Source organism: Balaenoptera physalus (genome assembly GCF_965194825.1).
Source record: "Balaenoptera physalus genome assembly, chromosome: 3".
In the NCBI taxonomy this organism is placed as follows: domain Eukaryota; kingdom Metazoa; phylum Chordata; class Mammalia; order Artiodactyla; family Balaenopteridae; genus Balaenoptera; species Balaenoptera physalus.
Genome location: NC_138890.1, coordinates 9654853 through 9676903, shown reverse-complemented (window position 1 = coordinate 9676903; position 22051 = coordinate 9654853). Strand labels below are relative to the sequence as shown.

The following is a 22051-nucleotide window of genomic DNA, read 5'->3' as shown; positions in this document are numbered from 1 at the left end:
TCAATCATTGATGCTACCTATAGTGGGCAGCTGGGATCAAAATGCACGGCGGAAAGCGCTGAAAGTGTTGTGTGACGGCCTTAATCACTGCGGCTCCCCTGGGAGGGGACACGTCACTAGCCCCATTTCACGGATGAGGAAGGTGAGACTCAGAAAAGGGGCGGTAAGCGGAGAAATCTAACATCTATTGATCGTCTCCTGTGTGCTGGGTTTTGTAAACACAGTATGTCAGGGCACCCTGCGGGAATAACTCAGGCTCTGAAATCAGATTTCCTGCGTTTGAATCCCAGTCCTACCACATGCTCTTGACAAGTTACTTAAACTCTCTGGGCTTCACTTTCCTTACCTGTTAAATAAAGAGTCCTAGCTTCCAAGACAGAGCAGAGATTAAGCGACAGAATGCCTGGAAAATGTGCAAAGTAGGCTCTCTCACACAGCAAACCCTCAGAAGGTTCTAACCGGTGTAGGAAAGGAGACCGTAGTGTCGGTACTGACTGGTTCCAGCCCCAGCTTGCCTTCCTACTTGTTCTTCATGCTCTCTGCTTATATTTCCCCATTTGCAAAATGGGCAGAACTTTTTAACGTTCGTTATTGAGTTGTGATGAGAATTAAACGAGTTAGTGCAGGTAGAATGCTTAGAATGGAATCTGGCGTCGCATAAGCATCCTACAAGTGTTAACGTTTATTGTTTCTTCTTGGGCCCGGTTTTGAATCCTGGCACCCGCCACCACTTCCTTGCTGTGTGATCTGGAGCAGGCTTCTTCATCTCTCTGTGCCTCCCTTTCTTATTTTCTATAAAGTGTGTGTGTGTGTTTATAAAATAATTCCTACCTAAAGATACTACTGTGAAGTTTAAACGAGATAATCCCGTAAAGAACCTAAAACAGTGCCTGGCACAATAAACAGCAGATATTATTGTTTGCGTTTTTACAGGAAACTAAAGTTCCGAAAGGCAGAGCGACTTGTTTAAGGTCGCGGGACTAGATGGTGGCGAGGTCGGGACTCGAACTCTGCAGCAGAGCCAAGGTCCTGACGGGGATTCCGAGGGGCCGAGGGAAGAGACTGAGGAGAGAAGGGGCGCGCTCGGCGCTCGGCTGGCCTAGCCTCGGGGGCAGGCACTGGGGGCGGTGCGTAGGCGGGGCCACGGCCGCTCCTCCCCGGCCCGGCGGCGGCGGCGGCGGCGGCGCGCCTTGCGCTCGCTCGGCGCTCGGCTGGGGCGGCCTGGCCCACAATGAATGGCCGCCGCGGCTGCCGCTGCTGCTGAAGCGGAGGCCGCGGAGGCCGCGGAGGCGGACGCCGAGGCCCCGGCGCAGGGGGGCGCGCCCCGGGCCCAGGCCCGGCCCCAGCCGCCGCTGCGGAGCTCGCCGGGAGCCCCCGGAGCGCGGCCACGGCGCAGGTGAGGCGGCCCGCCCCAGGCCCGGTTCCGGCCTCCTTTCGCCGGGGCGGCCGGAGGGCATCCGAGGTCCGGCTAAGGGCTGAGGGAGGAGGACATGGGGGCCTCCTCCGACCGGGGAGGAACTTGGTTAGCAGCCTGCACTGTGCCCCGGCCCGAGTGCGGAGAGTCCCGGTCCCCGCGAGCGGCCTTGAGCGTTCAGCCCCGGGCCGGGCCGCGGAGCTTGGGGGCGTCGGGATCGGGCCCAGACCTCCTCCTGTCATTCCCCGCGAGAGGGGAGCGAGACCAGGCCCGGGCAGGTGCAGGGGTGGTTGGGGGCCGGGAAGTTGGAGGGAGGGCCGGTGGAGGAAAAGTGAGGAGGCGCCCGGGGAGACCGGAGGGGGAGGGGGAGGAGGAGTCGGGCTTTGGGCCGGCCGAATGGGGGAGGAGGGGAGAGTGGCTTGGCCGGAGGGAAACGGCCCCGAGGGGGGGCGGGGAGGGGCCGGGCTGGCAGGTACAGTCGGGGCGCTGGAGGAGGTGGGTCAGGTTACAAGCCTGGGGGCGGTTGAGGAGAAGCCCAGGAAGTGGGGCAGGGTGGGTGTGGGCGGAGTTAGTTCTAGTGGGGGCGGTTAGGAGATCCCTGAAATGTTTGCAGGGGTCACATGAGGTTTCGGTTCGGAGAGTGGGGAGGGGGTGGCGAGGGCCTGATACGGAGGCGATCAGGTAGGTTGAGGAACTACTGTAGGAGCTTTGGGAGTCCGGGGGAGGCAGAGCCTTTGGGCTAAGTAGGCTAGTGGGGATGTGGGAGCGGGTCCGGAGAAACTAGTGTGATCAAAATGCAAGTGCCAAGGCGCACCCCCTCCCCCCCTTTCCCGTCCAGGTGTTAGCTTGGGGCCAAATCTGAGGGGTTTCTTCTTTCTCACACCTCATCCCTGCCTGTCTCAGGCTCTGGGTCCCGACAGACCCTTTGGGCAAGCCTCTGCTGGCTGCTCCAAGGTGCTAGCCCGGCAGCTGGGCGTTTGTGTGGGCAGCTTGGGAAATAGTCTGGAACACCTAGCTCGGGCATCTTGTTTACCACCCTTTTGCCCACCCCCACCCCATATATCGGCAGGGAGGCAGCCCAGCCCCTGTTATCTGAGTATCTTAGGGTCCTAAGATTCTTTCCCCACTTTTTGTGACCAGAGCCTTGAGGCTCAAGCCTAGGGGTTGGGACCTCACTACCTTTCAGGCACCAGCTCTCCGCAGGTGAGTTACTGGGAGGTGAGCGTATAAAGCTCTGTTCATTGTGTCTTGAAGCCTGGAGGCATGGGGTTTGGAGAGGGTTGCGGGTTGGTCCAGGAAGGTCTGACCCGGCTCATCATTGTCTTGAAGGCTCCTGATGGGGTGAAGGCAGGTCACCAAGAAAGGGATCAAACCAGGCACCTACACCCTGGCCCAGGCCTTTGGCGCTCCGGGTCCCAGGGCTCTGCCTCTGCAGTGCTCTTCCTGGGGCAGGCCCTGTGCTGAGCTTGCTGGTTAGATGAGCTCATTGATTGCTCACCACCACCAGCTCAACTTAGGCCTTCTTCATGGTACAGGGGAGGAAGCCGCGGCTCCGTGGCTTGTCCCAGGTCCCACAGCTAAACAGTGGCAGACTGGGATTGACTGACCCTCAGCCCCAGCCCGCAGTCCCCTGGAGCTGGCCTTTGAGGGGTGTGACTGGAAGAGCTCACTGTTCTGGATTCCCTGGTGGGAATTCTCTGTCCAGGACTTTTCTCTTGCCTATCCCAAGGGATGGGTCAGTACCCTTGCGGACAGTTTTCCTGGTGTTCCAGGGAGCCAGATCAGTGGCAGCTTTTTTTCCCAGAGGCAAGGTCATCCCTGTTCTAATGGGAGCCAAGAGGTCAGGGGTCACAGAGCTGTGGGCTGGCAGAGGGAGGTGGTTATGAGGATGGAACCTGGCTCTGGAGCTGGATTTTTGCTTTTTTTCCTGGTTTATCTTTTCCTCTGTTTGGTCCCCGGTCAGACCACCCCTGCTTTTGTTCCTTCTCTCTGGGCTAACTGCAAAGCTGCTACCAGTGTGTCCTGGGAACGTTGACTTGGGAGCCTCAGCACCGGAGGCAGGAACCACAAACTGCTGGGTCGAGTGGTATCAGCTAGATCTGGGTTTAATGATGGGTTGTCACCTCATTCCCTCCCTTCCCCCAATCTCCTTGTAGTTCCTAGAACTGCCCCCACCTGGGCTCGGCCCTCCTCCCCTCTTTGGCTGGCCGCCTGGTTCTGGGAGGGGTAGAAACTGGGCCAGCAGCCCCATGTAAAGAAGCCTTCCCCCTGCCTGGTTGGGCTGAGGCTGGCTGCCGTGGCGCAGCCTGGGGCCTCAGCCGGGGCTCCGGGCTGGGTACTTAGGATGGGGCAGCTGCCTCCAGTCATAGAGCTGGAATGGGGGCAGAGACTGGTAGTAGTTGGCTGCTGTGTGTGGATGGCAGAGAAGGGGGCAGTGAGTCCGAGCCTGTGCCTGGAGCTGGAGAAAGCACTCTTAATAATTGCTCTTCTGTGAGGATTTAGGGTGCCCAGACCTGGGGCGCCAGAGGAGGCCAAAATAGCCTGGCAGGCAAGAGCAACAAGTAAAGGGACCCTTGGGACAGTTTGATTTCACATGGGTGCCAACTCCCTGCTGGGGCCCGGGGAGCAGCCCTGAAAAGCAGCTCCTAGAACTGCTCTCAGCAACTTCTAGTGAAGGCTAGACAAAGGTTTGTCTGAAGGTGACTGACCTCAGACAAACAAATGATCAAGCTCATTTCTGATATCCCCGCATTCATGAATATAGTAAAACCAAGTGAAGTGATGGTGCTGGGGTGGGTGGAAAGCATTAGATTTGGGTGGTCAGGGAAGGCTTCCAGGCGAGCTGAGCTCTGAATAATAAGAGATCAGCCTGCTGGTGGGGGAGCTGGGGCAGGGAGGGGCGAATGTTCTAGGCAGACAGGACAACACATTGAAAGCCTTTATTTAGCATGTGCCAGGCTCCTGCTAAGTGCTCTAAACATTTTGTGTTTATGAGGGAAGGAGTGAAGGGTGACCCTGGCGTGGAGATAGAGACCCTTAGTGCCGTTCCCAGAAAAGAAGCGTCTGATCTCAGGGTCTCCTGGATCCCCCCATCGCCCCCAGATGCAAGTCCAGACCCTTTGGCCTGCATCCAAGGCCTTCTAAAATCTGGTGCCCTGGCCAAGCAGTGGGGAGCCCCAGCAGGTTCTTGCGCAGGGCTGCAAGGAAATGAGTTTTGGTCAGTTTGGCAGGACCTGTCATGGAGGTCAGCCTGGAGGCATGGGGTTTGGAGAGGGTTGCGGGCTGGTCCAGGAAGGTCTGACCCGGCTCATCAGTGTCACTGCCAGAGACTGTGGTGGAGGAGGGCCTGCCAGGTTCAGGTGGGGCTTGCAGCATTTGAGGCGACAGTGAGCCGGCCTTGAAGACACGGAGGTGGTGTTCGCACCAGCCTCTGCTCCTTCTCTTGGGTCCCCCCTGCCTCTCATCACTCCCATCCCTTTCCTGGGTGCCACGCTGCTCTGAGCACTTTTCACCCATTTGTAAATCACTTAAGCCTATGCCTAGCTTGAGCACCCAGGCCCGCCTCCCTGCCTCTGCTCCTGGGTCCCCTTGGCCAAGAGTGTCATCCCTCTGTCTCCTCCTGAAGAGCCTTCTGAGCCACAGAGGCTGTGAGGTGGGACTGAACAGGTGGCTGTCTCGTTGTGTCCAGTATCTGGTTGTGATCATTGCCCGTCTCCTCAGGATAGACAGGATGTGAAGGTCTCAGCATCCTTGGAGATCCGAGGGCCCTCTCTGAGGACCATGACTGAATTAAGCAGAGGGTGGGTAAAGGTGAGCAAACATGGTGTAGTGGAGAGTCAGATTCCACTGTTAGCGCCACCTTGCTCAGCCAGGAGACCCTGGGCAAACGTTGTGGCCTTGGCGCCTCAGTTTCCGCATCTGATAAGTGGGGACAAGCAGGCATACCTGCACTGCAGTGGTTCTCAACCAGAGGTGATTCTGTCCCCCTCAAGGGATGCTTGGGAAATGTCTGGAGACATTTTTGGTTGTCACAGCTGTCACAGTAGAGGCCAGGAATGCTCCTCAATATCATATAATGTACAGGGCAGCCTCCACCACAGAGGATGATCTGGCCCCAGTGGCAGCAGGGCCTCAGTTGGGGCCCCCTGCGGCGTGGTTATTGGGAGGGTCATGTGAGAGGTTGGTGTCTGGGGTGTGATCAACTGGTGCTGGGAGGGCAGTGCGGGGAGCTCTCAGTAAGTACGGCCTGATAGCTCATGAAATGGCCTAAGGTTCTGGGAGATGGTGAGCGGTATAAGATGCCTGTGCTGCTGTCAGGGAGTTTGCAGTCCTGCGAGGGGCTAGGGGGGCAGACAGAAGGGAACATAACTAATAATAGCAGCTGGGCACTGGCTGCAAAGTCAGCACCAACCTACCTACCCGTGTTACCGTAAGGTGGTTTAATCCTTAAAACAGCCTTGTGAGGTGGCTGCTTCTTTCATAGTTGGGAAAGACTGACGTGGGGGGTGGTAAGCACTAGTACAGATAAATGTTTTCTGGGAGCGTAGAGGAAGGAAAGCGTAATTCTAAGCGGGAAGCTTTGTAAGGGATATTTGAGCCTAGTAAAACAGGATTCTGATTCTTTTGTCCTGCCAAGGCCCTGCAGGGTCTCCAAGCACATCTCCACGACCCATTCCCCAGTAACCGCCCACCCGCCTGCCTCCTTTGTGTTAGCCTCCCCAAGGTCACCTCAGGGCCTTTGCACTTCCCTCCACCCTTTGTGCAGCTGCTGCCCCGCCCCCTTGTCCTTGGGTCTGGAGGCACACAGGGAGTATGAGGTAACTCACAAAGGTGGGCTTGAGGTCAGAGTGGGTGGGGGGTGGGGCCTGGCTGGGTTCTCCTAGGAGCTGCTGCAGGCGGAAGCCAGATTGCTGAGGACTTCGAGGAGAGAGTGGGAGGAGGGAGGGAGGAGAGGCAGCAGGCTAGAATGCTCATTCCCGGAGGTGGCAGTGAGGGGAGGAAGAGTAGAGAGCAGCTGGGGGAGGCTGGGTGAAGGAAGAAGGCCTCTGGGGGGGAGCAGGGAGAGCAGCACCCAGAACCCTGGGGTTGGGGCCCCAGGCGGGCAGCAGACCCCAGCTTGGGTCATGGCTTCCCTTCTCAGCCCTGGTTTCTCAGTTTTCCCAGTCATGAAATGGGTCTAGCTGAGGTAGGTGGCCGCCTGCCACAGGGAGCAGCAGGACCATGCAGAGGACGAGTGCAGCCTGGGCCGGCCGTGGTCAGGAAGCCCCAACACTCAGCTCCAGTGTCCCCTCCTCTGTGGCTCTTGGACAGGAGCCACGTGGCCTGGGTGCCATCCTGGGCCTTGCTCTCCTCATCTGTAAAATGGCAGGAAGACTCATTTCTTCCTCAGAAACTGGTGAGAGGAACAGCTGAGCCCTCATCAGGTGCTGGTGCACAGTAGGGGCAACGTCCATGCCACCTTCCATGCCACCTGTGGTTGCTAATCCTGTCACCCACTGTGGAGTTAACAGGAGGTTTTCAGGGAAAAAGAAAATGAATTAAATGTGCATGTACCTAAAAAAGATCTGTGCAGTCGGGTATCGCCTTGTTCTTCACTAGCTAATGTTTGCCTAAACTACCTTCCAGTTCGGCTCCTGCAGAGGGTCCGAATGGCTTTGGGCCAGGAATGCACCCCGAGCAGCCTGGGGGGTGTGCCACTTTCCTGCCCCCAGCTGTCACTCTGACCTCATGCTGAGCTGGGTGAAGGATTGTGGGGCTTTCCAGCGGCCTTCCGTCCTTCTTAGGCTTGGAGTTAGTGGGTTCCCTTAACCAGCTTACATGTCAATGGGCAGCTCACCACTTCCCTGGAAAGTCAGCCAGAAAAGACAGTCCTTGGTGAGGCAGACACAGATCTGTCCCCCAGCCTCTGCTGGCTGGGGTACTCAGAGCTCCCTCCTCAAAGAGCTGGCAGTTTCCACCCCCAGGAATTGCACTGCCACACAAGCACTTCCGTTTCAAGCCTGCCGCACCCCAGCGGGATCAGGCAGTAGGGCAGCAGTCGGTGGGAATCCCAAGTTCAGTTACATTGAGCCCCAAGTGGGACCCTGACTGCAGGCCACCCACCTGCTGTGGCTGCCAGAGGAGGGTGTCTGTCTGAGCAGCACCCTCTGCGTTGGCCCCGGCGGCCCCCACTGCGGTGCGGGTGGCACCCCTGCCCAGCCTCAGAGACCTCTTCCAAGTCCCCCTCTGTTCTAGTCACAGTGCGACTAAAAGGGGAGTGTAGTTGGAAGTAACAGAAATAATTCTTCATTCATTCCGCAAACAACGATTGTGCGTCCACTGTGTGCCTGTCTAGTTGTAGGGGCAGGGGACATAGTAGTGTGAACCAGACAGGCAGTCACCCTGCCCTGGTGGAGCTCACACAAAGCCAAGGACACATCTAGTTGGTAGATGGTGGGAAGTGCCAAGGAGGAAAAATGAAGCAGGAGAAGTGGCCGGAGGAATCGGGGTTGGGAAAGGCTGTCTTTGGAAATCTGAGCTAGGGGATCAGGAGGGGATGAAGGGCTGTGACCATCTTGGGGCCTGCATTGTAGGAGGTCTGAGAGCAGGCAGTCCTTACTGTGCAGGGCCCCCATACACATCGTAGGGGCCCAGGTGGTGAGAACTGGTTTTGAAGGAATCGGAGGTGTGAGTCCTAGGGTCTTCACCCAAGCAAGGAGGGCTAGATAGGGCCTGTGCACACTGCAGCCAGAGCAGGCTTGAGGGGAGAAGGGCTCGGCTGAGGATGCATTGTGTGGGCATCTGGGGTATGTGCAAGTCTGCCGTCCAAGGGGAGGTCCAGGCCAGGGGCTCCATGAGGGAGTTGTGGGGTGAGTAGATGGTATTTGTTTGTTTAGGTTTTTTTTTGGCCGCGGCATGCAGGATCTTCCCTGACCAGGGATTAAACCTGTGCCCCCTGCATTGGGAGCATGGAGTCTTAACCACTGGATCTCCAGGGAAGTCCAAGTAGATGGTGTTTTGAGCCTGTCTTAGTCTGCTTGGGTCGCCATAAGAAAATACCATAGACTGGGCGGCTTAAACAACAGACATTTGCTCACAGTTCTGGGGGCTGGAAGTCCGAGATGCCAGCGCGGTCAGGTTCTGGTTGGGTTCTGGTGTGCTCACGTGGCCCTTAGTGTGTGCGCTTGGAGAGAGAAAGAGAAATCTCTCTTCCTCTTCTTATAGGGACAAAGAGTTCTGTTGCATTAGGGCCCCACTTTTATGACCTCTTTTAACCTTAATTACCTTCAAATAAGACCCTGTCTCCAAATACAACCACACGGGGGGTTAGGACTTCAACTTAGGAATTGGGGTGGGCGACACAATTTAGTCCACAGCAGAGCCCTGAGACTGGGTGTGATCCCCCAAGGAGAGAAGCAGACTAAAGACTGAGCCCAGAGCTAGCTTTGCCTTCCTCCAGTTTCTGGAAGGGCCGTGCCTGCTTCTCCCTTGGGGCTCTGCACACTTTCCTTGTGCCTTGAGGGCCACGCTCCCAGCCCACCACTACCCCATTAGATCACCCCCCACCTCCACCCCCTTGTGCCCCCCAGATCTCAGCTCCAGTGTCCCCTCCTCTGCGTGAGGTCAGAGGCGTGGACCTGCAGCTCGTTGATCCGAGTGACCCTGGATAAATGGTCGTGTCTCTCGCTGGACCACGAGCTCCGGAGGCAGGGCCTTGTCTTAGTGGTGGCCTGCCCCGGGCTCTGGGCACTTCCTGCCCCAGGCAAGGCGCTTGGCAAATATTTGTTGAGTGACTGTTGAGAGGTCATGGAAACCATGTGTCCTGCCCTTGCGTCTCGTCAGGAAACCCACCCTCTTCCGGGGCCAGGAGTAGCGATGGAAGGGTCCCCTTGGCCTTGTGTGGGTCTGGGGGCTACCCCTTCCCTCCAGGGGGATCTGGGCACCCCAGAAGGTGTGCGGGCTGATGTGCCAAGTTGTGAGGAGAGAGAATTCAAATACGGTTTTCTGCCCAGGGGAGATTATAGTCAAGTGGGATTTAATGTTCTCAGAGGTAAGCATAAGGGCCCTATGGCTTGGGGGTTGTGGGGGAGTGCAGAAGAGGGCATCTTCTCCAGTCTGGTGAGTTCTCAGAGCACGGGGCAGCTGAGGGTGAACGAGGAAGATGTGGGTAGTGGGAGGAGAAGGGCGCTCCGGGCAGGGTGCACAGCTTGGGTAAAGGTCTGGCTGAGGGGAACCGTGCAGTACAGGCGAGGGGCTCGGGCTGGTGAGGACTGAACTGTTGGCTGGTTTAGAGAACCGCCCCGCCCCCAGCTCTCCATCCTACCACTTCCCAACCAGCAGGTGACCCAGGCTGAGCGCCAGCTGCTTTCAACCTGTTTCCTCTGGAAGCCCGATCTGGCAACATGGCTCCTCCCTCACGGGCGGTGTAGGTGAGGGGCAGGACCACCGGCCATTGTTCTTCTGAGTCCGGCAGCCTGGATTGGTGCCGCGATCCAGGGGTGGGTCTCTGGGGTCTCCAGTGGTCTCCAGTGGCCTCTTCCACCTCCACCCCCCCCCCCCCCACATACCCTGTCCTACTTACAGGGGCAGCGAGGCAGACCTAGCACCCCACTCCCTGTCACTGCAGAGGGTGCGTGCCTGTGCACGGATTGCATCAGCCTTTTGCACAAGTTGTGTTCCCGCCCCGCCATTGCTAGTCGAAGGCTTCAAAGCGCTGGGTGCTGGGCTCTGAGGCCCCATGGGGTTCACGAGGCCTGGGGACCCCAGACTGAATGTCAGGTAGGCTCTCGCCCTCGGGAGCCCTCCTCCTTGCGTCTCTGTTCCCTCCTGTTGAGAACCTTATCGCCTCCATGCTGAGCGCTCACCACAAAGCCATCCTGCACCAGTTCCCGGTGAGGGGTCAGGCCCTGAAGTCCAACTGCTTGGGACGGGGCAGGGCGGTGCTGTGATCCCCACCCATAAAGTGGGGCCCTGCTAGCCTTCACTGCAGAGTGCTGCGAGCACTTCGGTAGCCTTCGGGAAATGCGTGCAACAGTGTCCAGCACACCGAGCACGGTTAGGAGGACACTTCGGAACGCCCTCCGTAGCCCCAGAAGCACCCACACCCATATGTGTACTGCCTCAGCCCCTCCCCCCGTTCCCCCATGCTTCCCCACCCCCGCCCCGCAGCTGCCATTTCCCAGGCAGGAGCAGTCTATTCCTGCCTTGGTACACTATTTGACACGTTTACAAATATTTATTGACCGCCTCTCTCTGTTCTGATGAGCTAATCATGAACAAATCTGCCAGCATGCCTGCCTCCTCTGGAGTTGACAGTCTCCTTGGAGGAGTACCTATCTGTACAACTTTTTTTGGCTGCGCTGTGCAGCATGCAGGATCTTAGTTCTCCAGCCAGGGATCGAACCCGTGCCCCCTGCAGTAGAAGCACGGAGTCTTAACCACTCGACCGCTAGGGAAGTCCCCTGTCTACAACTTTTAAAACAATACCCTGTCTCCCGTAGAGACTCATTCCTGAGTCACTCACCCCCTTCTCTCTGTCCCCGCCGCTGATGCTGGGAATTCTCCCAAAGCTGGTCTGGGCCCAGTCTCCCTTGCTCCAGGCTTCCCATTGCTCACTCTGACATTCATCCTCACCAGGCCAGGGCCCATCTGTCCCACACCCCGTGCCGCTCTCCAGCCACACTGGCCTCCTTTGGCATCTCCAGACCGCACCTGGTTCCTTCCTGCCCAGGACTGTTGGTTGCTGTCTCCATCTCCCCATCTTTACCTCGCCCACTCAGTGACACACTCACCCCAACTAAAATTAAATCACGCCCTGTGTCTCCTCACTAGACAGTGAGCTACGTGTGGGCACAACCAGTCCTCTTCAGGGCTGTGTGCCCAGCACCTTGCAGTCCATGGGGTGAGTTGGATGTATACCTCCCCATTTTACACATAAACAAACTGAAGCACAGAGAGGTGAGGGGCTGGCCTGAGGTCATGCAGCTTCAGAGTGGGGCTAGCAGCAGAACCCAGGTCTGAGGGGCTCTGGCTCCACCGCATGCATGTCCTGCCTTGGTCCTCCCCCTTGGGGTGTAAGCCTTCCAAGCCAGGGGTCTAGAGCACGCCTCCAGGGACTGGAGGCCAGGCAGCCTCTTCCTTGGCTGCTTGGGCCCTAGGACCCGGGGGGTCTTCAGTTTGGCAGCCTGGGGAGGTGGGTCAGGGCTGCCAGGGCCCTGGAGGAGGCTCTCTGGGCTCTATCCTTTGCCTCCTCTTGGTGCCTCAGTTTCCCCTACCGCCTCGTTCAGAGGCCCAGCTCTGAATGAGGAGGTAGGAGAAACTGAAGCACCAGCTCCTAGCCTGTCCGGCCCTTAGTTTGACCTCCTGGGACGTGCATGCTGCCGTCTAATTAGGATTTCCCTGTCTCCGTCTCCCCCTCCTGATTGCCTTTTTGTTTTTCACGGTGGCGACAATGATTTTGATGAGGAAGAGGAGGGTACAGCAGAGGGGAATCGTGGATTTCAGTGCCCAGACAGATCTGGGTGAGCCAGGACTCACCCTTGCCCTGAAGTGCGCCTCTGAGCCCATGGGCACATGGCCCCTTGTGTTCCTCCAGGTAGCCCTTTCTGAATGAACCTGGGTAGGGCCCAAGTCTTCACTGCATCCCCAATCCTCAGCCCACAGAGGCAGCTTAGAATAGACTGGTTAGTGAAAAAAAACTGAAAGATGCATGACAGCTAACATGGGAGTGAGAGAAGAACAGCTGGGAGCTCTAGTTAGTTCCTGCCTCAGGGCCTTTGCACACACTCTTTACCTTTTTCCTCTTTCTTCTCACCAGCCTGACTCTCTGCTCAGGCCTCTCTTCTCACCCGTACCTGCCCATTCAGGACTACTGCCCTCCACAACTACAGAAGGGCAGGGGACTCAGTTTTACCAGTGGGGGCACTTGTAAAGCCATATCTTACCTCAGAGCCCTTTTGTGATTGCCCCCAGAGCATCAGGCATGCTGTCCTCACCTGACCAGTTCTTCCCTCCTGGGTTGGAACATGCACTGATGGAACAGGCTCTGATGCAGAAGGTCACACATTTGAGAGGTGCCAGGGCCCCCCAGGTGGTACTTCACAGGTCAGGATGGGGGTGGGCTCCCTGAGCAGGGTCTCATGCAGTTCCTTAAATTCACATTTCTTTCTCCACCCACCCCTCAAGCACTTTGGGGTGAATTGTTTGTGGTGTGATTTCACACACTTTATTTTTTTATTTTATTTTATTATTTTTGGCTGCGTTGGGTCTTTGTTGCTGTGCGCAGGCTTTCTCTAGTTGCGGCGAGTGGGGGCTACTCTTCGTTGCGGTGCATGGGCTTCTCTTGTTGCGGAGCACGGGCTCTAGGCGCGCGGGCTTCAGTAGTTGTGGCTCACGGGCTCTAGAGCGCAGGCTCAGTAGTTGTGGTGCACGGGCTTAGTTGCTCCGTGGCATGTGGGATCTTCCCGGACCAGGGCTTGAACCAGTGTCTCCTGCACTGGCAGGCAGGTTCTTAACCACTGCGCTACCAGGGAAGTCCCACACACTTTATTTTTAAATATTACTTACTTTTGTAAATAGGCAATACATTCACCAGGTTCAAAACTTAAAAGACCGTAAGCTGGAATTCCCTGGCGGTCCAGTGGTTAGGACTCTGAGCTTTCACTGCCAAGGGCCTGGGTTCAATCCCTGGTCAGGGAACTAAGATCCCACAAGCCGTGTGGTGTGGCCAAAAAAAAAAAGAAAAGAAAAAAAGACCCTAAGAATGTACATGGTAAGTCTCATCCCCAGTTCTACACAGAGGACATTAGTCTTAGGGTTTCTTTCTTCTTTTTACAGCTTTATTGAGATGCACATACCAAGCAGTTCACCCGTTTAAAGTGTACAGGTTCAGGAGTTTTTAGTATATTCAGAGTTGTGCATCCATCACCACAATTTCTGAACATCTTTCACGAGGGCAAGAAGAAACCCTGCACCTGTTTGCTCACACTCCCCTAATCCTCCAAGCACCCCCAGCCCCAAGCAACCACTAGTCTGCTTTCTGTCTCTTATTGATTTGCTTGTTCTGGACAGTTCATATAAATGGGATTATATAATATGTGGTCTTTTTGTCTGGCTTCTTGGATTTAGCATAATGTTTTCAGCGTTTATCCAAGTTGTGGCATGTAGCAGTAGTGCATTCCTCTTTATGACTGAGTAGTATTCCATTGTGGATCGACCATATTTTGTTTATCCATTCATCAGTTGATGGACATTTTGGGTTGTTTCCACCTTTTGCCTATTGTGGACAGTGCTGCTGTAAACATTCACGTACAGGTGAATGTGTGGATATATGTTTTCGTTTCTCAGGAATAATTCCTAGAAGTGGAATTCCTGGGTCATATGGCAACTTCATGTTTAACCATTTCAGGAAAGGTTTTCCACAGCAGCTGCACCATTTCACATTCCCACCAGCAGTGTAGGAGGGTTCCGGTTCATTTCTCATCCTCACCAATACTTATCTTTTTTATTCTAGCCAGCCTAGCGGGTGTGGAACGGTGTCTCATTGTGGTTTGGATTTGCATTGCCCTGGTGACTAGTGATGTTCTCATGCAGTTTCAGGGTTTCTCGAGTGGTCATTCAGTCATTCAGCAAATGGTGATTGAGGGTCACGTGCTCAGCACTGCAAACGCAGTGTGAAAAATCGGATGACTCTGCCTTCTTGGTGTCTCTATGCCTGTTACCCTATGTGTGTAGTGCTAGTGGTGGTTCATGCTCATGGGGGCTCACTGTGTTATCTCATTTAATATTCAAGCACAGACGTGTAAGTATGCCTTTGCCCTCCTTTCTGCAAAGGGACGGCATAGGCCACCCCGGCCTATAGCTGACTTAGCTGATTTGACAGTCTGTCACAGAGGAAAGGCCATGCTGGGACAGGAGTGGGCGGCACCTGCGATTCTTACAGTCGTGGCAAATTCCACCACGTGGATGTCCACGCTCCCGTGTGTCTCCCTGCGGCGGGCTGAGTCTGCCGTCTGACCCTGTCCCTCCGTCTCTCCCTGTCCCCTGCGCAGCCGCCGCCGCCATGGCCCAGACCCTGCAGATGGAGATCCCGAACTTCGGCAACAGCATTCTGGAGTGCCTCAACGAGCAGCGGCTGCAGGGCCTGTACTGTGATGTCTCCGTGGTGGTCAAGGGCCATGCCTTCAAGGCCCACCGGGCCGTGCTGGCCGCCAGCAGCTCCTACTTCCGGGACCTGTTCAACAGCAGCCGGAGTGCGGTGGTGGAGCTGCCGGCGGCTGTGCAGCCCCAGTCCTTCCAGCAGATCCTCAGCTTCTGCTACACGGGCCGGCTAAGCATGAACATGGGCGACCAGTTCCTGCTTATGTACACAGCTGGCTTCCTGCAGATCCAGGAGATCATGGAGAAGGGCACAGAGTTCTTCCTCAAGGTGAGCTCCCCCAGCTGTGACTCCCAGGGCCTGCACGCCGAGGAGGCCCCCTCGTCCGAGCCCCAGAGCCCTGTGGCGCAGACGTCGAGCTGGCCGGCCTGCGGCACCCCACTGCCCCTCGTGTCTCGCGTCAAGACGGAGCAGCAGGAGTCGGACTCCGTGCAGTGCACGCCCGTGGCCAAGCGGCTGTGGGACAGCAGCCAGAAGGAGGCCGGCGGTGGCAGCAGTGGCAACGGCAGCCGCAAAATGGCCAAGTTCTCCGCGCCGGACCTGGCCGCCAACCGGCCGCCCCAGCAGGCCCCGGTGGTGGCGGCGGCACAGCCCACCGGAGTGGCGGCGGGGCCCGGGGCCGGGCAGCCGGCGGGGGGCGTGGCAGCAGCGGCAGGCGGAGTGGTGAGTGGGCCCAGCACGTCGGAGCGGACCAGCCCGGGCACCTCAAGCGCTTACACCAGCGACAGCCCTGGCTCTTACCACGAGGAGGATGAGGAGGAGGACGCGGGCGAGGAGGGCACAGACGAGCAGTACCGACAGATCTGCAATATGTACACCATGTACAGCATGATGAACGTCGGCCAGACCGGTGAGGTGCCCCACCACAACCCCAAGCCTGGCCCCCCGCCCCCGCCCCCGGCCCCGCCCCCAACACACCGCTTTCGCCCCCGACAGCCGAGAAGGTGGAGGCCCTCCCTGAGCAGGTGGCCCCTGAGTCCCGGAATCGCATCCGAGTGCGGCAAGACCTGGCGTCTCTCCCTGCTGAGCTCATCAACCAGATCGGCAACCGCTGCCACCCCAAGCTCTACGATGAGGGTGACCCCTCTGAGAAGCTGGAGCTGGTAACAGGTGGGCTGGCCTCACTTGCTCCCTGAATTCCCCCTTCCCCCACCTTGGGCCTCGATGCCCTCTGGGCCTGCAGCCTGCAGCACAGTGCTTAGGAGCCGGGCTCAAGGTCCAACCCCAGCCCTGCCGCCCGCTGGCTGTGTCCTGGGGCAGCTCACACCTCTTTGCATTGATATAAATCAAAGACTGGCTTGTAGGTTTCCACCCAGGAGTCTAGTGTAAGTGTGGGCCAGCATCGTTGGCCACGTGGGAGTAGATCAGTGGCTTCATAGCGTGGTTTGAGGGTTGATTAACACGGTGGTTAAGAATTTGGCCCTCGGACTCAGGGTGCCAGGGTGCGAGCCTCTGCTGCTGTTCTTTCTGATGCTGGTGGTTTTGTGGGCAAGGGCCTGGCACGTTGGGTGTCCCGTGGACGGTGGCGCCACAGTCTCTGTCCTTTCCTGAGTGTTGAGGAGGACGCTGTAAGTTGAGTGGTGGTGGGGGGCTGGTCTTGGTTGGGCCCAGGCCGGGGCGTGGCCTAGTGGGGAACATGGCGGTTTGCCCCCCACACCCATCATCCTCTGGCTCCGCCCCCCCCTCCAGGCACCAACGTGTACATCACCAGGGCGCAGCTCATGAACTGCCACGTCAGTGCGGGCACGCGGCACAAGGTCCTGCTGCGGCGCCTCCTGGCCTCCTTCTTTGACCGGTGAGGCCCATGCCAGAGCCCCGGTGTGGGGGAGGACGGGGTGCCCCATGCCCCCCCACCACCACAGGGGGCCTGACTCCCCTCCCCCATACCCCTCGCCCAGGAACACGCTGGCCAACAGCTGTGGCACCGGCATCCGCTCTTCCAGTAACAACCCCAGCCGCAAACCGCTGGATAGTCGCGTCCTGCACGCTGTCAAGTGTAAGTGTCCACCTTTCTGGAGTCGGGGTTGGGGGGTGGAGGTCTGGGTCAGGCAGGTGGTCCTTTTCTCTGGTGTTGGCCCTGATGGATGGGTAGGTAGGGTTTGGTGTTAAGAAGGATTCTGAGGTTCAGTCTAGGCTTGTTGGGAAGAGGGCTGTGATTGGTTAGAGGGTTCTTGGTTAGAGATTTCTTGAGGGGGTGGGTAGGACACTGAAGGAGAGCCACAAAGCCTATGGGAGGGGAGGTCTCAAACTTATGCTGCTCGTCAGAGTGATGAAGTGGCCAGGCCTCAGCCAGTTGTCAGGAGGGAAGTCTAGGTTTTCAAGCGGACTCTCCCAGTTTCTAAATTCTGGTAAATGACCCACATTTTTCAAGAGCACTGGGCCATCCCGCATCAAATCCACACATCCCATATGCATGGCCAAGCTCTGTCAGTCCTGGGCCCACTGATGTGGTTTAGCGTGTTGTCCGCAAGGCCTCAGTTTCCTCAGCTCCAAGGGGGGGGGCGTTCAGGGGTGCCATGGTTGGGGGGGGGCGGAGATTCAGGAGCAGCGTGGGGGCTGAGTGCCTGTTGGGAGGGTGGGAGGCCCAGGCCACGCTCGGCATGAGCTACCCATTCTGCCCGCACAGACTACTGCCAGAACTTTGCTCCCAACTTCAAGGAGAGCGAGATGAACGCCATCGCAGCCGACATGTGCACCAATGCCCGCCGCGTTGTGAGGAAGAGCTGGATCCCTAAGGTCAAGCCGCTTATGGCCGAGGGTGACGCCTACACCACCTTCATCAGCTACACGGGCAAGATAGAGCCGGACATGATGGGTGTGGAGCACGGCTTCGAGACGGCCAGCCATGACGGCGAGGCCGGCCCCTCGGCCGAGGAGGCCCTCCAGTAACCCCCACCGGACCCTCCCGCGGGGCTGTCACACTCCCCCTCCTGTCACACCCGCCCGCCATCTTGGTCACGAGCTACTGTCTGTCCTTCCCCAGGACCCGCGGGGGGCACTGCATGCTCCCGGCCCCTCTGCCTCCCCGTCCCACCCCCTGACCCCAATCCGATCGGGGATCCGGGCTGGGAGAGGACGGCAGGTGGTGCGAGGTCTGCGTTGCCTTCTGTAGCACACACTCGTGCACAGTTGGGGGGCTCTTGCTCCCCCTCTCCTAACCCCTAGCAACTGTCTCCCCACTCATCAGGCCAGGCACAGGGAGGGGCTGGCCTGGGGGGCTTGGGAAGACCCCCTTCCCAGGCGCTGGGCCACCTAGCCGGAGCATTCCTCAGCCTCCGCCCACCACTGCAGCCCCTTGGGACTCACAGGGGCCCCGGGTTCTCAGGACCCCTCCCGCCACCACCTCCCAGTGCTTCCACGTTTCCAAAAGCGCCTTCCTGTCTCCCTCGTCTGTCCCTGCGCCTGGGGGCTGGGGTAGGCGAGGCCGTGAGGACTGCCCATTTTACAGCTGAGGAAACTGAGGCTCAGAGAAACTCCATGACCGACCTAAGGTGGTGGGCGGTGGCAGGCCCAGCGCCCTTCTCTTCCCCCACCTGTGCTCAGCCTCTCTTGCCGCCACCAGCCCCCTGGGGCCTGAGAGGGGCAGGTCCTGAGAGGGGGGCCCTTGGGGGCAGACCGAGGGTCTCTGAGGATAGAAGAAGTTTCCGGGGCTCGCAGAAGCGTGTGGGTGTGCATGTGTGTGTGTGCGCGCGTGCGTGTGTAGAAGTTTTGCTTTTAAACAGATGAAGACGTGAGAGGCAGTAGGACCAGGGGTGGAACCCAGGGGAGCAGGCTGGGGGGTGCTGCTGCCTTTCCCTCCCTTCCCCCCCCCACCCCCCACGGCAGGGCTCCCAGCCCCCACCCCCTGTACATACTTTTTAAAACATTTTTTTAGCTAATGAAATATTGAAGTATAAGATTCCTTTTATTTTTCAAACCAACGGGACCGTGTCTGATGTCCCCTTCGGTCCTCGGGGCTGTGGAAGGCAGGACGGAGTGGGGAGCCAGGGGCAGGCTGAATGTGCGCGTGTGTGTGGAGTGGGAGCGCGTGTTGCCGGGGGAGGGGGGGCCCAGGCCCCGCTCTGCCTGGGCTCCCGTGGGTCTGGCCGGCTCACACTCAACCCCAGGGCCTCCTCCCAAGGGCTACATTGCAAGGGTGTCCCTGGTTTGTCCAGTTGGCTGAGTCCAGCTCCTGGCAGGGCCGGGTCCGCTTCATGGTTAAAGATTGTTTGCAGAATCTTCTTTTACCATTCCTCTCTTTCTATCCTTGGCCTAGCTCCACGAGTGGTTTTGTGTTTTTTTTTGAGTTCTACATGTAAACTCGGAGGGTTCTTTTTGTTTTTTTAACTCTCCCCCCTGCACCCCTCCCCACACACGCTGGGTGTCCGTTTCTTTGCAATTTCACATTTTTGTCTCTAGCCCTGGTTCTCACCGCCTCTGTCTCCCCCGCAGTCTGACTAGCCCATTGCTCCCAGCAGCCTCTCTCTCTCCCCAAAGGCAAGGGGATTACAGGAGGTGGGGTGGGGGCCAGCTGGACCACTGGGATCTGACCTGGAGGCCTGCCCCCCACCCCAGGAGCCCCTGCCAGCCTGCGGAGAGCGGGTCCTTCCTGACATCTGCTTGCTGCCGGCGTAGGGGGCGCGGGGGGGGGGGTCAGTCCAGCGGGGCCCTGGCGCTCTGCTTTCCTGGCCCAGCCCCAGTACCTTAGCCCTCAGCCAGCCCAGAGTGCGTGGGGGGAGTCGACAGCCCCAGCTAAAGCACAAGCACCTTAGTCGCACCTCCCCTGCCCCCTCATCCTGGCCTTGACACCCCACCCCAGCGTAGATCCCAAAGCACAATATCCTGGTTACTTGGCAAGCTGCCGGGCCGACCAAGGCCAAGGGGTGGGCTGGGGCTCCAGCCAGACCCCCAAAGGAAGCAGGAGTCCCCAGGCGCTCCCCTCCTTCCAGGCCTTAGCGGGGGCCAGCTCTCTGGGACTGGGGTCTTCTCCCTCCCCACCCCCTTGTCCTGGGCAGGCCCCTGTCCAGCCCCTCCTCGCCTTGTCCTTGGGTGGGGCTTGCCCCGTCCCTCCTCCGAGCCCCTGCAGCACTGGGTTGGGTGGCAGAGCCCTCTTGTTTCAGGGACTCTAGGAGGTTCCCCTGGCTCCCTGGACTGTGTGTATAGGTCTGGGGAGGGGGCGGGGGAGAGGGGCTGGGCAGGGGCGCAGGGGAGGAAACTCCTCACCAGGAGAGCCAAAGACAGGGTTGTGCCTTACCCCAGGAGCCACCCCTGCGCCCTCCCGCCCTGCCCTCCCCGCTCTTGGGCGGCCTGCTGCTTTTCCTGCTTTCCCTTCCCCTGGCCCGGCCCTGCCCTGAGCTGCATGGACCCCCCGCCCACCCCCACCCCCACCCCCACCCCCCGGGGCAGCCAGGAAGGGACATGAATGGAGGATCACCGACCAACGCAAAAAAGACTATGGGGGCCCCCCTCCACCTCCCCCGGCCGCCCATTCACCCACGTCTCTTTCACGCAGGACAGACCACCCGCCCTGTCCGCGTGGAGTGCCAACACCCTCCCTGCCCTGGGCCGAGCCCCTCCTCCCCGGGCCCATAAGTGAGATTGCACATTAACTACTGTAAGAAGAGGAGCCGCACTGGGAAATGTGAACCATGAGAATATCAGTGATACTGATGAGGAGAATAAACTAAACGCCTTTGTAACAGCCCTGCTGCAAGCTGCTCACTGGGGGCGCGGGGTGGTGGGCCCAGGAAGGGACGCTGGCTGCACACTAGGGCCCCGCTCCTTCCGCAGAGCAACATCCCCATTCCCCAGGGCTTCACACTGACAAATGCAGTGGGGGCCCGGCTCAGGGTGTGCTCAGAACGGCCATGCCAAACGTCATGCCTCAGAATGTCGGCCTGAGGGGAGGGCCCTCTTTAGGCGGGAAAACAGCTTCCAGCAGCTTCCAGGTTGCCCCAGTATGTACAAACAACACCCTCCCTAGGCTGTTCCCTCACACGTGTGAGCCCTAAATCCTGCATGGGCGTCCCACGGGAGCCCCTCCAAAGCTAGAAGGGTAGCTGCTCCATGGAATTATGTGTATTCCAGACCCACTCGCTGCCCTTCCATGGTATTTGACACTCCCAGCCCCAGAAACGTGTCCTGAACATAAGCCCGTACCCTTCGCTCCGTCCCGAGCCACTGCGTCCAGAAGGAACACTAAAATCAGAAGAAGGAACACTAAAGTCGGGATGGCAAGCCTAAAATCAGCCGGTGGTTGTTTAAAATACCTGGAAGAGGGACTTCCCTGGCGGTCCAGTGGTTAAGACTCCGCGCTTCCACTGCAGGTGGCACGGGTTGGATCCCTGGTCAGGGAACTAAGATCCCACATGCTGTGCAGGGTGGCCAAAAAACAAACAAAACTGGAAGAGCTGTAGGGTCCTGAGGATATGAGTGGGAAAATGTTCTAACCACCGAAATAGAAAAGATGCAATGTGCCCTAGGGTCCCATTGATTCAGAGATGTCTCAAGTAGTGTGGGAAGACTACTGACAGACCTTAGGGATTCCATCAGATCAAAAGATCTTTGCTGGGGAGGTGGACAAGGGGTTTCATCTCCGCCCAGTCCAGGTCTGACCACCCCATTATGATTGGAGGGAGCTCCAGACTTCCTTGGGGCAGATAATTGAGGGTGACTCAATTCACAGGGCGACTTGGGCATGTTTCAGTAAGACCAGCCCCCTCTGGAGTCCTGAAGCCCAGCATCAGCCAACAGAAAGCAGGGGTTTGGGGGAGCCAACAGCCTCGTCAACAAAAATCCTCAGGTGACTCTGGTCCAGAGTCACCTCAAGTAACAGGAAGTCTGTCTGTCTTAACATGTAGGCAAGCCCAGGTAGGTGGAAACACTGTCAGACTCCCAGAAGCACATCTTTTTAACCCCAGGAAGACTTAGAACCAAGTGTAGAATGGATCAAGACAACCTGAACCACAGCATTAGTGGTAGTGGTTTTGCATTTAAAAAATAAGGGGCGGGGGGCGCAGAATTCCCTGGCGGTCCAGTGGTTAGGACTCTACGCTTCCACTGCAGGGGGCCTGGGTTCGATCCCTGATCGGAGAATTAAGATCCCAAAAGCCACATGGTGTGACCAAAAAAAAATAAAGAATCTGAACATATTTGGTTCTCTTTGACAAATCAGCCTAATGGAATGACAGACATCCTTGTAACAGCACTTTACAATGTGTAAATGAGTGACTGAGAAGGGTGGGCCTGATGCCTGATTACATAATGCTCAAGATGGAAACATCTAAGACAATAAGTTAAGATTCACAGCACTTACAAGTTTTCCTGGCTTATAGGAATCATTTCTCATACTCAGGAGGGCTCTATGGCAAAGCCCTTAAATTTACAAACGCTTTCTTGTTAGAGTGAAGCATCACAGGGATCGAAGTGACCAGGTGTATGAGGGAGCCCAGTGGTACTCAGAGGCCCCTCGGAAGTGACAGCTCAGTTCCACAGCTAAGGGGCTCACCTACCTACCTTAGACA

At 57.8% G+C, this 22051-nt stretch overlaps 1 protein-coding gene across 2 annotated transcripts; it reads left to right on the top strand.

Annotated features, from left to right (window-relative positions):
* Window positions 1-13: 13 nt before the first annotated feature.
* NACC1 (nucleus accumbens associated 1) lies at window positions 14-20229 on the top strand. 2 transcript variants are annotated; one of them, XM_082455234.1, is made up of 6 exons: window positions 14-142; window positions 14443-15399; window positions 15486-15659; window positions 16239-16344; window positions 16448-16545; window positions 17176-20229. In XM_082455234.1, exons 2-6 carry the CDS (start codon window positions 14454-14456, stop codon window positions 17436-17438), a joined length of 1587 nt encoding a protein of 528 aa, XP_082311360.1. In that variant the 5' UTR covers window positions 14-142; window positions 14443-14453; the 3' UTR covers window positions 17439-20229. The 2 variants fall into 2 exon arrangements, with proteins under 2 accessions (XP_082311360.1, XP_082311361.1); XM_082455235.1 differs by lacking the exon at window positions 14-142 and adding an exon at window positions 1190-1396.
* The last annotated feature ends 1822 nt before the right edge of the window (window positions 20230-22051 follow it).

Bases quoted from the DNA above. Each gene is read 5' to 3' on its own strand.
- NACC1 (XM_082455234.1), top strand. From the start codon at position 14,454: ATGGCCCAGACCCTGCAGATGGAGATCCCGAACTTCGGCAACAGCATT. The intron at 15,400-15,485 runs GTGAGGTGCCCC...CGCCCCCGACAG, and splicing joins GATGAACGTCGGCCAGACCG to CCGAGAAGGTGGAGGCCCTC. The intron at 15,660-16,238 runs GTGGGCTGGCCT...CCCCCCCTCCAG, and splicing joins GAAGCTGGAGCTGGTAACAG to GCACCAACGTGTACATCACC.